Source organism: Hylobates moloch, unplaced genomic scaffold, assembly GCF_009828535.3.
Source record: "Hylobates moloch isolate HMO894 unplaced genomic scaffold, HMol_V3 SCAFFOLD_20, whole genome shotgun sequence".
Taxonomy (NCBI): domain Eukaryota; kingdom Metazoa; phylum Chordata; class Mammalia; order Primates; family Hylobatidae; genus Hylobates; species Hylobates moloch.
Genome location: NW_026652295.1, coordinates 25,882,764 through 25,896,278, shown reverse-complemented (window position 1 = coordinate 25,896,278; position 13,515 = coordinate 25,882,764). Strand labels below are relative to the sequence as shown.

Here is a 13,515-nt window from a genome sequence, read left to right as displayed (position 1 = left end):
CAAATCTGAACTTCAGAAAACCTGAACTCTAGATCTGCCTCAGTTATTGGAATATGTAGTGCTCATGCAAATATATACTGCTTATTCCCTCACACAACCCTAAAACCAGCAACACATTGCTTTACCCCATGGTCCTCAATGTTTCTTCCCGTATCCCAAATTATCATGCTAATTTTGACAATATACAGATGATTTTTTAAAAAAAATTAAATCGTATTAGTAAACAAGTTACTTTAACATTTGTCTAAGAATTATAATAAACACAATTTATGACATAGAAATATGACCTGTGCACTTCCAAATTTCTCCAAATGCTAAACTGCTCATATCAGACTTCCACTGAAGTTTTTGTTATAGAAGACTAGATAATAACAATTACTATACTTATACTATCTCTTCTAGGATATAATGGAAGCACTAAGATTTAAAATTCTATCAGGCTTCCACTTGATCCAATTTTATAACTACTTAACTAAGATTATTTGCATTGAATAAGAGATAATTCAGAATTAGTTCACACAAGGGACCAAAGAATTCCTTACTATGGTTTCAGATCTTTGGATTGAGTTTTATTTGAAAGCTCAACTAACCCTAAGTGCGGGTTATATCTACCTTCAGGGTTTTCAAATGGGAGTGGAGGGGAGGAATACAGCAATTAGGAGAGAATAACTTGGCATTGTAAATGGAGAGTGTGTTAGGTCCTGGAAATCACTTAAGAGAACAAGCACTTGGGGAACATTCGTATATACTCTCCAAAGAAGGGCGAGCAAATGGAAGTCTTTGGAACATGAAATGCCCCTGGAGTTCATGAGAATGTTTCGGACTCTGACTGTGAAATGGCAGAACTATGCTTGAGCCAGCCGTTCCACTTTCAGGTAGGGGAGACAAGTCACTTGTTCTCATCAGGTACATCTTTCTAGTATTTCTATTGGACTTTATTTCCATTTAAGGTGTACTGAAACTTCTGAAGTCTTCAGATTCAGCAAGTCTATCAAAGTCAAAAGGCTTTTTGGAGCAAGATCTGGATCAGAATGGAATTGTTCTAGGGAAATCATTTGTCTTTTATCCTAAGTTTCTTCAGGTCCTCACAAGACAACTATGGATTCTAGATTTCTGAGCCCACCTAGCTTAACCTTCCTTAGTGATCTGATATTCCAGGGAAACATATTGTCCTGGGCCTTTCCAAAGTGGCCCTGTTAGAACAGGAGCATGTGGATCCTCTTTCCAAAAGCTGCATGTGATCTTGGCTTCAATATACTTTGTTGGTTGTATGCATTTTATTTTCCTTTATATATAAAATATAAAATAAATATAAAATGCATACAACAAATTTTTAATTTTTTTTAAAAATAGAGATGAGGTCTCACTATGTTGGCCAGGATGGTTCTGAACTCCGGCTTCAAGCAATCCTCCCACCTTGGCCTCCCCAAGTGCTGGGATTAAAGGCATGAGCCATGATGCCTGGCTCATTTTATTTTCTTACGTAACTAAGTTTTTCTCAGCAAGCAGACCTCCAGTTATCATAATTTTTCCTCATGGGAACTCATCTGGCTTTGTGAAGAACAAATAGCACTTTCAGGATTTTCTGTAAGACGTTTGGCCCATTTTCTGTAGAAATGCAACTTTCATGTGCATGGCTCAGATCATCATCTATTTTGGGAGGTTTTTTTTCTCCATATTAAGTGGAGCAAACATTGTCCAGACTTTGATTTCATTCTGTTGTCATGCCGCTAACTCTGCTGAAGGCTTTAAAGGTCACTTCAAATTGGGTGTTTTCTGTATGCATAGATTGTTTCCAGTTTGTATATATTTAATATGATCTGAAAGTGCTTCTTCTATATTTTTTTCAGCCAATTCAGCATATTTAATTTCTTTTTCCTCCAACAGGTTTTCAACAAACACTTGAGGTCGCATGATAAATTAGTTTCTCCAATGATTCTTTTGATGAATCATGAAAGAATGTCCATTTTCTTAAAAAAAAAAAAAAGGGAAAAAAAGACTGTCCGTATTCTAACTTATTATATACAATTCTAATTTACACCATCCATATTATCCTCTCCAAGTATAGCAGCGAGATTGGTCAGATTTATCCACTCTTGAGAAACTTGATCTAACATTCCTTATCAGTAGCATTTCTTGCATATGCACCATAGAATCCTTAGCCAAGAGACCCATTGGCCTTCGTTTGTTTAATGGTGTGTGTGTGTGTTTGCACACATGTGTGTGGTAGCATTGAATTCCAAAGAAAAAACTAAACAAGCCAACCAGAAGTCCAACATGGAATATAGTGATCCATAGAAAAGGGCATTCTACATTGAGCTACCAACCCAAATCTCTGAAAATGGCAAATACAGAATTCTTGGTCGTAAAATAGATTATGAGGTTTGTCTATTCCTAAATAATAGACATTTACATCCTTCCAAGATGGTATCTTCATCCAATCCCAGGGAGCACCTCTTCTCAAAACTCCCCATAATTGCTGTTGAAAGATCTATCCAGTCTCTTTTGTCTGTTTCAGCCTAGGTTCTCAGAGAGACATCTTTTAAAGACAAAGATGGATATATCAAAACTCCAACAAGCCATTCCAAAATATCATAAACAAAGAAGCCACCCTAACTTGCCTGTTTAATATTGCAAACTACATACCTCCCACTCCCTGGTCCCTTTACCCTGCTTGACTTTTTCTTTGCTCCATAGAACTTATTACCTTCAAACATATACAATTTACTTATTTGTGTTTATTATGTGTTTCTCCCCAGCTTGAAAAATCCACCCTAGTCTCTGCTGTGTACTGTTGATGTATCCAAATGCCTAGAACTATGCCTAGCTTTTAGCAGACACTCAATAACTGTTAGTTGGGAGACTAAACGAATAGGGGACATCGAAGAGGCAACAGTTCAAAGTTGAGGATATCATCCTAATGTAACCTGACTCCTGGGCTTAAATGTCACTGAAAGGACTAGAAAGACAAATAGGGTAGTGAATATCACCACATCCACCCACCCCCTACCCATCATCGTACTTCCAAGGTCAACCCACATATGCTTAAGAAAATGAGAAAAACAGGAACAAGTTTAGAAAATCCTAATATTCAGAATAAAACCCAGAAGAAAATGATTAGAAGGTATACATACTGGAGAATGAGAGGAAGGCAGAAAGAAAAAGAGGAAGCAGGAAGACAGGCAGAAAAGAAATGAAATAAAATCTGTCACCAGCTTACTCTTTAAAACACAAATATAAAGTATGATCGCAATTTCAGGCTCACAGTTTGGTGGTCAAGCACTAATGCATAGGAGTTTCTGGTTTCGTGTCCTGGGGTTTGGCCCCTTAAAGTACTATCCCTTAATATTTGTATCAGATTTTCCAGTAAATGGTTTTCCCCTCTGCTCTTGCTGGTGTCTCATTTAATATATTTTCTTCTATGCAACAGCCTTTCAGCGGCTTCTCTCTCAACTGAACTATCAGTGAAAACTTCCTTATTGAACCGAAAATAAATTCTGTCTGATGTCTTTCCTTTGATTCTACTCATACTTATTTTGCAAAACGCACCAGTCCCGCATCCTGCTCTCCACCCAATTAACACTCTTATGTTCCTCTCTAAGAATAATATCTGTATTATTATAAACCTCTGTGTTTTGTTGTTGTTGTTGTTTGAAATGGAGTCTTGCTCTGTCACCCACGCTGGAGTGCAGTGGCGCGATCTCGGCCCACTGCAACCTCTGCTTCCTGGGTTCAAGCAATTCTCCTGCCTCAGCCTCCCAAGTAGCTGGGATTACAGGCGCCCGCCATCACGCTCGGCTAATTTTTGTGTTTTTAGTAGAGACGGGTTTCACCATGTTGGCCAGGCTGATCTGGAACTCCTGACTTCGTGATCTGCCCGCCTCAGCCTCCCACAGTGCTGGGATTACAGCGTGAGCCACGGCGCCAAGCCTCTAAACCTCTGTTTTTAAAACACATTAACATAGGAACAACGAGAGTCAAAAAATAGGAAAACATTTTTCCAATACACGGAGAAGTAGCTTCCTTTCTAATGTATGGTTTAGACTGAAAAAAGGTAAAATAACCTTGTTCGAATGGAGATCTTCCACCATATTCATTTCTGTGGCACAATTGGTTAGCGCGTTCGGCTGTTAACCGTAGGGTGGGCGGTTTGAGCCTCGAGTGCCGGAATTTCTTGAGAAATGGTATTTTCTTCAGGGATTGTGTCTGGCAGATTAAATGAAAATCCAACCATTATTCTTCCCCTGGTGTTCCTTGGGTATCTTCATTTCCTTGTTTCTTGATTAAATTTACCAAGCTCCTTCTAAATGCCAGTAGATATGAAAGCAATCCCATCTTTCTGAACCACTTGTTTTGTTTCCAGACTCCATCTCTCTCATGTGCTGGTCCATCCAGTAGAGGCCCCACAGCAAAAAGCAGCAGAAGTCACTCGGCCAAGGTCTTGCAGAGCTTGCCCTCTACACTGAGCTGGCGTTGCCTCTACCTGAATCAGTTCCTTGGGTCAGGCTTTGGACGTCACAATAGACCACGAATGAAAGGGGTGGAGACCTCTAGCTAGGATATCTACAGGTTTCCTGTGACTGATATTTTCCTAAATTATCAGACTCTCAATTTTTTTCTTGCTAACAAAATGAATACCAAAGATGGTCTCTCTTAGACTCTGCAATTCCGCTTCTGAAAATTTTTACACAATAGCTATATTTGTACAACTAAAATTGACTCATGTCGGCATCATTATTTTAAACACTTAAAAGAAAAAAAGATTAGAAGAAGCTGCACATCCATGCATAAAGTCCTGATTAAATAACCAATGATAATTGACACAATGTAATTGGAGGCAAAGGTGAAAAACAAAAAGAAGTTCTCTGAATTCATTTGCAGCCAATGTGCTGGGGGAGCTCACTGGAGTGCGCTAACCCTGATAGCCCAGGTCAGCCACAGACTGGCCACTACAATAACTGCCGAAGGTGTCTGGGCACACACCACGCAGCTGCAAAAGACATTGCCAGGTTTCCGATGGCCTCTCCCCTCCGCCTGCCTCCGTGTCTCCAGTTAACAAGGGGTGCGAAAAAAGTGTAGTTTCAAGGGCCCTGGTAACAGAAGATTGAAAATTTTTCATTTTCAATCTCGGCTCACTGCAACCTCCGCCTCCCGGGTACAAGCAGCGATTCTCCTGCATCAGCTTCCTGCGTAGCTGGGATTACAGGCGCCCGCCATTACACCAGACTAATTTTTGTATTTTTAGTAGAGACAGGGTTTCACCATGCTGCCCAGGCTGGTCTCGAACTCCTAACCTCAAGTGATCCACCAGGCTTGGCCTCCCAAAGTGTTGGGATTACAGGCCTGAGCCACCACACCCGGCCAATTTTCATTTTCTTTAATATTCTGTCAGGTATTGATTTCAAGATGGGAGCCGAGCCCGCGGCTGTAATCTCAGCACTTTGGGAGGCCAAGGTGGGTGGATCTCTTGAGAACAGGAGTTCGAGAGCAGCCTGGGCAACACAGTGAGACCTCGTCTCTACAAAAAATATTTTAAAAATTAGCTGGGCGTGATGGTGCATGCCTGTGGTCCCAGCTACTCAGGAAACTGAGGTGGGAGGATCGCTTGAGCCCAGAAGATGGAGGCTGCAGTGAGCCAGGATCGTGCCACTACATTCCAGCCTGGGTGATAAAGTGAGACCCTGTCTCAAAAAATAAAAGGGGGGTGGGCAGGGACCAGCAGATCTAATACTGGATCTTAAGCAATTCACTAAAATTCACATTAAGCCTCCTGGGGAACTGAGCATGTCCCTAGACTTCCACCAAAGGATTTTCCCCTCATAATTCTACTGTGATATAACAACACAAATTGCAGAGAGATAGGTTTGATGAGGAATCACAAAAAAAGGAATTTCAGAGTAGCTGTAAATACGACATTTGAACGTTTTTAGGGCAGGGCGTGGTGGCTCATGCCTGTAATCAGAATACTTTGGGAGGCTGAGGCGGGAGGATCACTTGAGCCCAGGAGCTCAAGGACAGCCTGAGCAACATAGAGAGACCCTGTCTCTGAAAAAAAAAAAAAAAAAAGTTTTTAGGCACCTAGACATACCCTATTAAAGCCCTCTTACTCTACCAGGAGTCCCACCTCAACTTATTTGGAAAGAAATCAGCCCACTCCATTGCCATCAAATGCAGAGTCCCAGCTTCTCAGTCAGGAGTGAAACTAAGTTGAATCAGAGTATACACTGCAACCACAGGATCATGACTGAGAATTATTACTGTTTGCTACTCTTGATGCTAGATAAAATAAATCCACTCATATTGGCAGGTACACTTCATTCTCTAGTCTATAACGTGCATTTCTCATGAGTTTCATGTAATAAGCATTCACCATATGCACACTGGGAAAAGCTGGGGAAAAGGTGGGGAACAAACGATAAAATATTAAGAGGCAAATTGAGTCATATCTCTGAGTTCAGTTTTAATGGGGGGATAACAATATTATATAGTTGTGGATTAAATGAGTTACTTCATATAAAAAAACAAAGTGCTGTTTAAATAGAAAAAAAATTGTGGATGTAAAAAAATTATTTTCCTTGGGAGGCTGAGGCGGTTGGATCACGAGGTCAGCAGATTGAGACCATCCTGGCTAACACGGTGAAACCCCGTCTCCAGTAAAAATACAAAAAATTCTCCGGGCGTGGTGGCGGGCACCTGTAGTCCCAGCTACTCCGGAGGCTGAGGCAGGAGAATGGCGTGAGCCCGGGAGGCGGAGCTTGCAGCAAGCCGAGATCGCGCCACTGCACTCCAGCCTGGGCGACAGAGCGAGACTCTGTCTCAAAAACACAAACAAACAAAATTATTTTCCTACCCTCAATGGGCTTAAAGTCAAGATGAAAGTTCCTAGGATATTTTCTTCCACCCACTTATTCTCATTCCTCACTCCACCTGTGACTTACTCAGCTTGCCTGGCCGCAGGTGTGAGCTCTTTGTACAGAACTGTTTTGGAGATGGACCCTGAAATACCAGCCCTTGAACATACTGTTATCTAATGCTGTCCACCCTGGGAATGCAATTTCTTTCTTCATTCAAGAAAGTCTTAAATAAAACCCCAGTATGTCTACTGTACTTTCTAAGCTGTTAGCAACTAGAGGGAAAGTTTCTTCTTCACTTTGTTATCTCTTTATCTAGCAGAAGTAGCAATGGGCACTTGGAATTCTGAATAAATGAATATGCCAGCCTGTCAAATTCTGATTCTGGATTTTTCTGTTTCACTTGAAGACATCAATGACCTGAGGAAACAATTCACATGAAACAAACCCACAAGAAATAAAAACAGAAACAAGACAGAAGTTTCTAAATGGAAACGTAGTTTGTGTGCCAAGTATAAGAGGTATGTGGGTTGTGAGAAATGTTACACTAGCTTTACTGTATGGTCCTTTTTATTCTCCCCAGGAAAGTGCACCTATCAAGATCATAAGGTGGTTAGGGTATTTTACAGCCGAAGTAGACAAATCCACTCTACCCCATAAAACACAGATCATCACATTGACAGATGAAAAACAAAAACAGCACAAGCAAAATACAAATTATAATCATACTCTACCACTTCCTGAAACAGCCTGGAAAATGATCAGAATTTTGGTCTACGTGAGACTGTGTAGACTGTTTATTGTGACACCTAGGTTTTCAGTTCCTTTTAGTGGCTAACACTGATTCTTTCAAGCCTACAGGGCTGCTTTGCCTCAGCCCCACCATATATAAGTGCACCTGAGGTGCACTGGTTCTCTACCAGGCTTTGCCCACCTTTACAATGGTTCCAACTCAACACTCCACCCACGAAGCATTGTTTGCAATTGTGGGAGCACTCCAGACTCTTTCAGACTTATTATTCTCCCAGTTTACTTTGTAGGAATGATCTGGAAAACTTGGTGAGGACTGACTCACCACTGAAGACTGTGATCATCAATCAGGTTCCCACTGAGAGAGGACTCTATGACCTGCCATGGCTCCCATTTCACCCCTTATATGCATCTACCACGATGCCTATCTTATACTAGTGGCCTGTAAAACTCTTAATACTAAGATGTGTTATTACCTATTGTCACTCTTTCCTCAAACAATGGCTTAGAAAATGCTGACCTAAGATAACTGATTGATAAACTGGGCTAAGATATTAGACAAAAATTAATTAGAAAAATAAAATCCAGGTTAAACAGTAAGGTGGGTGGCAGGGGGAGGGGGGCTCTAAGATCAGGAGATGAAGGTGAAGGGAACACAAGGAGATAAAAGTTGGAACTTGTCCAATGACCCCCCTCAACAAACATAAAAAGGCATATAAAAATATTTTTATTTCCTATAAATACATTAGGAAGAAATGTTATTTCTTCCCAACCCAGTCCACCCCATTAACTGTCAATTTTTCCTACATAAAAAAGATGCTAATACCACCCTCACCTGTGACTGCTAAACAGAGAAAGATTGCCTGGACTAGGCATTATCCCTCTAGTTGGAAATAAAGGCCCTTCCAGGGGACAGGAAGTGGGATTTTTAGGGGACCCTACAGACGTAGGCAGCCAAGAGTCAAACAAAACAAGCATATGCAATAGTCATAATCATGCTAGTATGACAGTATGAATTAGGTGACTCAGCCAGGCACATACAGGAGTTCCGAGTGGGGATAGTGGAAGCCCACAAAAATTCCACATTTGGGCCATCAGTAGAGACACTTGGTCTGAGAAACACAGTAAAATGTCTGCCTGGGTAGTCACGATCATTCTAGTATGAGGTAGACAGGAAGCAGAGCAGGGCCAGGAAATGGAAGGGGCCACCCAGGCCCTCAGGAGTCCCTGACAAGGGAAGGTCCCTCCATGCTCCCTGAGGGTGGCGGGGCTCCAAAGATCCTGGCCAGGAGCCCTTTGTTGGAGCGGGCCTTGTCCTGGGCAGTCGCCAGGCGAGCCCGTTCACGCCCCCCTGGCCGTGCTGCTTTCCGGGCCCTCAGTTCCTGCTCGGTAGGACGCTGGGCAAATGTCCAGGAGCCATCTGGGCGAGCAGGGTCCCCATCGGCCGCAAGAAAGCGTTGTCCCCGTTCCACACTTTGAAGATAGAAGTCGGTCTCACGCTTGGCCTGAGCAACCTCCGCTCTCAAGCGCTGCCTGCGCACCTGGCGCTCAAAGGCAAGGTGCTCGCTGAGGTGGGACCAGGTGAAACGGTGCAAGTACTGTGGGCAGAAAAGAAGAAAAGATCAGGATAGTGCAGATTAGGGAGAAAGATGAGACAGGGGGACAAGGCCAATAAGAGGCCATGGGGATACTTGGGCCAGAGTTGGGGAGAAGGGAGGGTGAGAGGTGTGGCAGAAAGATCTATCTCCTCACCTTGAGGTTCCAAAGATCATAACGGAAGGGGCTGCGCCTGCGGGCACCCATAGGCGTGTTGTGTAGACTGGCCGCCACGCGCTTGGCTATGCGTTTGTCACGGAACTCCACCCATCCCTCGGTGTAGTCCTTGCTGTAGGACCGCTTTTTTCCTCCGGCAGCTGCTGCTGCCTTCTTCTTGCGTCTCACGAACCGGTCTGCGCGCCAAAGACGAAGACCCGTCAAGGACGCCTATGCAGCACTCACTCAAAAGCACCTCCCACTGCCCGCAACGTTCTTCACATCTGCCAGTGGGAGTCCCACCTGAAGAGTTTTTGCCCAGGAGGGAGGGAACTGTAAATCGCACCCTTTCCTCTAGCTAACTCAATTCTTTCCTTAATTGTCCACTCCTTAATCTGGCCGGCCCTGAACGCTACTTAAAACCAGCACAAGTCCTCAGCCTCAATGTAAAATTGAGGGTGGAAAGAGGAGGGGCGGTTGATCAAATAGTTTCTTGACCTAGGCAGCAATGCTAAAGGGTTATGTTCAGTTTTGTAGAAAAGCTGACGAGACTTTTACTCAGGTTGTACTCATGTAACAAACCAGTAAACAGGTCCGGAAAGAGAGGTGAGCAGAGCCGGGATAAGAACACAAATACTAACAATCCGAGAACTAAAGAACCACCAGCCACACTGCGCTACCCACTCTTCCCATATCCCCTCCGCCCACCCACCCCAGCATCCTCGCAGACTGATTCACCAGCCAGGTGCCGAGCACCGCACTCCCCACCCCCAAAATCAAGCAACTCGTGCCTCAGCCCCACGCAGCGAAGCAACAGGACATGCATGCTTGCACCCCGCCAGCGAGCGACAACCTCCTCCTGTCACCGTCAGGGCCTGCATACTTACCCTCAGCCTGAAAGAAGACGCGTCCGACCTCGCCGTAGGCGCTGAGAAGGTTGCGGACGTTCAGGGGCCGGAAGCGCGGCGGGATATGGCCCAGGTACACAATACCTGGCACTACCCGCTTTTTGCTGCCACAGGCCGCTTCTTCAGATTCCTCCTGCTCCTCCTCCGCGTCTAGTGTCTGTTCTGTTTCTTCCAGCGGCTCGTGCTCCGTTCCGGCCTTCTCCGATTCCTCTGCCTCCATGTTGACTGACATGAGCAGCACGACGGCCGTAAAGTGCCTTGCCAACTGACGCAAAACGCGTGCGACGGCCTGAGACGAGGGGTCGGGGCCAAGGTGGTGATGACAAATGAATACAGTCGGGTCGAGGGGAAGGCCGAAATGAGAGGGCGGAAGTGGGGTGTCAGGTCGGAATCCTGATTCAGAGCGTGGAAGCGGGATGGGAAATTTGGGTTAGGCTCAGATTCCCGGTCAGATCTCCAACTCAGGACAGGCAGAACTAGAAAAGGCAGATCCCCAAATATAACCTACCCTATAGAACGCCTTGTCGAGACGCTAAAAGGCGGGTTGATGCCGGCTTTTTAGGGAATTTTGCAGAACAATTTTAGGGAAGTTTCTATGTGTTCTAGCGATCAAAATAGCATTTTATTCAAGGGCCCCTGGTGCGATTCCAGCTGAGGAATGACTCACCTTTTAAAGTTTATAAATTTCATTTAGAAGTTTTGAGTTTTGAAGTTTTAACTATTTCTGGAAATTTACCTCGAAATTTTGAATATTTTAAAATTTAATTTTGAAAACAGTTTAATTTTGGAACTTTAATTAGATTTATTTTTTGGAAATTTAAGTTGCGAACTTTCAGTTTAATATTTTACAATTGATTTTGTGAATGTCTGAAAATTTAAATGTGTGACAATTATTTGAAGAATTTGTTTGGCATATATTACACATATGTATTGATACATTATCCATATGCATACTTATGTTGCAAATACTTGTCAAAGGCGCACAAGCCTCCAATTCTGGCGACCCCCGGGCGGCGCGCTTATTTCTGCTCTCCCTGAGTCTGTCCTCAGATTCCCCATCAGATCACAAACCACTTTTCCTTCTATGACCTACGCAACCACAGAACCGACCGGGCCACGGCGGTCCTCCTCCCACCAGGCGGCCTGCGGACCATCCCTAAGCCAAGCTCAGGGCAGTTTTCCCCGCGCGGGCTCGGGTCCTCAGTCTCTTATCGTCGCCCGAGGGCGCGACCAGCAGGGGGCGCCGTCCCCACCCGTGAGGCTTTTCAGTTCTTCCCATCCGCGCCAGCGACAAGCTGACTGCAAAGGACAGTGCTGGGAACCGCGTAGAAATAATCCGATTAGCTTTCTGGAAGCAGCCCGGGGCGAGTTTGAGGACTATCAATATAAATCCGCCCTTGCTGCGGCCTGACGAAATTTCCCATCTCGCTCCAAGAGCGCAGAGTAGCCCAGAGAATGGAAGCAGGGAGTAAATGTGTCCACTATTAAAATCAGAGATGACAGTTTTTGCCAGTCCTCAAGTATGTTTCTGAAGTAACAGGGCCCCGCACTCTTTCATGGAGTGTCTAAAAGTCTAATAATAGACTTCTCGAATTCAAACACGCCTGTTTCATTAACTTTATTGAAGAGAACTTTCTGTCAGGTGTCCACTGCTCCTTTTTTGAAGAGGAGCGGGGTACGATGAGAGCGATAAACTCCGTCTATTGCTATTTAATTATAAACACTGACATCTTCAAAACACGGTACAGTTAATGAAATCAGAACACGTGTTGGGGGGGCTTTAAAAGATCGGGAGCTAGGGGAGGGGCATGAGGGATGCAAGAGTGTCCGTCAGTTGTGCCAGTGTAGTGGCTAATGGTAGTTCTTCATGCTATTTTATCTACTTTGTATATATTTGAAATTATCATTAATAAAATGTTTATTCACACCAAGTATCAATATAACAGGGGGTGCTAAAAGACCGTGGAACCGCCAAAAAAAATATGAAGCCTTGGGGCAGCGTGTTCTTCCCGTTCCCCACGTTCCTCATGATCCCTTCTCAACTTGGTGAAAATCGAGTCCCACTCGACTGTCCGTGAAGCAACCCTTGTTAGCAATTTTCAAGGTGGATTATTTTCCTTCTCTGAGCGTCTTACAAATTCATGTGTAAGCAAGCTGCACACTGCGTTCTCCAAGTTTCCTTATTTCAGGCCCAGAAGAGACCCTTTTAAAAAGAGAACTCCTCCGAGCCGGATTCGAACCAGCGACCTAAGGATGACTATATTCAAACCCCTACAGTCCTCCGCTCTACCAGCTGAGCTATCGAAGGATGTTACTGCATACCCTTTGGATACTTTAGGGTTTACCTATTGCTTTTGACTATCCTGTATTCTTGTTCATTTTGAAAATATAGGGAAACCTGAGGAAATTTTCGAGGATATTAGAAATGTTTCAAAATGTTCTAAAATGTTCTCATCTGAGCAGGGATAGTGACTAAACAAGTATATGAACAATTCCCTTGAACATTTAAAATTTGTGGGTTTTACTGTAAAAATGTTTCACATAGGTCCAAAAAAATAAAAAATTAAAAAATAAACAAAAACACACAAATATTCCATGTCCTGCTCCCTTAGAACAGATAGGACCATTGCCCTTATTGCGCGTCATGTCCAGCTGTCCTGTCCGCTTACCACCTCCTCTCTCTACAGGAAGTGAATAATAAAGACAAGGTTATCTTAGACAACTGGGTTGAAGCGGGGGGAGCTACCGCCTTGAAGCGAAGTTACTGCCCAGTTCATTTTGGAAACATTGAGATTCTCCTTTCTGAAGGGCAAGGAAAATTACACAATTCGTATAATTTGTAATTTGTGTTCGAGATACAAAACATGAGAAGTGCGTTGTGTGTGTACATATGTTTAGGAATTGAGCGGCTCATATGATATTGCACAATTGTAATGGGACAAATAAATGAAACACAACACTTCTCCCTCCCCCCACAATTTAAAAAAGAAATATAACATTCTATTTACAGGTGTCAACCTAAATAACAAAGAGAAGCTCTCTGAAAGAAAATGATGTTTGGCCGGGCGCGGTGGCTCACGCTTGTAATCCTAGCACTTTGGGAAGCCGAGGCGGGTGGATCACGGGGCCAGGAGATCGAGACCACGGTGAAACCCCGTCTCTACTAAAAATACAAAAAGTTAGCCGGGCGTGGTGGCGGGCGCCTGTAGTCCCAGCTACTCGGAGAGGCTGAGGCAGGAGAATGGCGTGAACCC

At 43.9% G+C, this 13,515-nt stretch overlaps 1 protein-coding gene, 1 long non-coding RNA gene and 1 other non-coding gene across 3 annotated transcripts; all 3 read right to left on the bottom strand.

The window, feature by feature from the left end:
- Positions 1 to 547: 547 nt before the first annotated feature.
- Positions 548 to 4,451, bottom strand: LOC116459914 (uncharacterized). The gene is made up of 2 exons (XR_009211291.1): positions 4,065 to 4,451; positions 548 to 2,539 (listed from the first exon to the last, which is right to left on the bottom strand). It is a non-coding gene; the product is annotated as an uncharacterized LOC116459914 (long non-coding RNA).
- Positions 4,452 to 6,799: 2,348 nt separating this feature from the next.
- ABT1 (activator of basal transcription 1) lies at positions 6,800 to 10,490 on the bottom strand. Its single transcript, XM_032140624.2, has 3 exons — positions 10,241 to 10,490; positions 9,354 to 9,550; positions 6,800 to 9,199 (listed from the first exon to the last, which is right to left on the bottom strand). Exons 1-3 carry the CDS (start codon positions 10,479 to 10,481, stop codon positions 8,819 to 8,821), a joined length of 819 nt encoding a protein of 272 aa, XP_031996515.2. The 5' UTR covers positions 10,482 to 10,490; the 3' UTR covers positions 6,800 to 8,818.
- Positions 10,491 to 12,480: 1,990 nt separating this feature from the next.
- Positions 12,481 to 12,569, bottom strand: TRNAY-GUA (transfer RNA tyrosine (anticodon GUA)). The gene is given in 2 exon segments: positions 12,481 to 12,516; positions 12,533 to 12,569. It is a non-coding gene; the product is annotated as a tRNA-Tyr (tRNA).
- Positions 12,570 to 13,515: the final 946 nt, after the last annotated feature.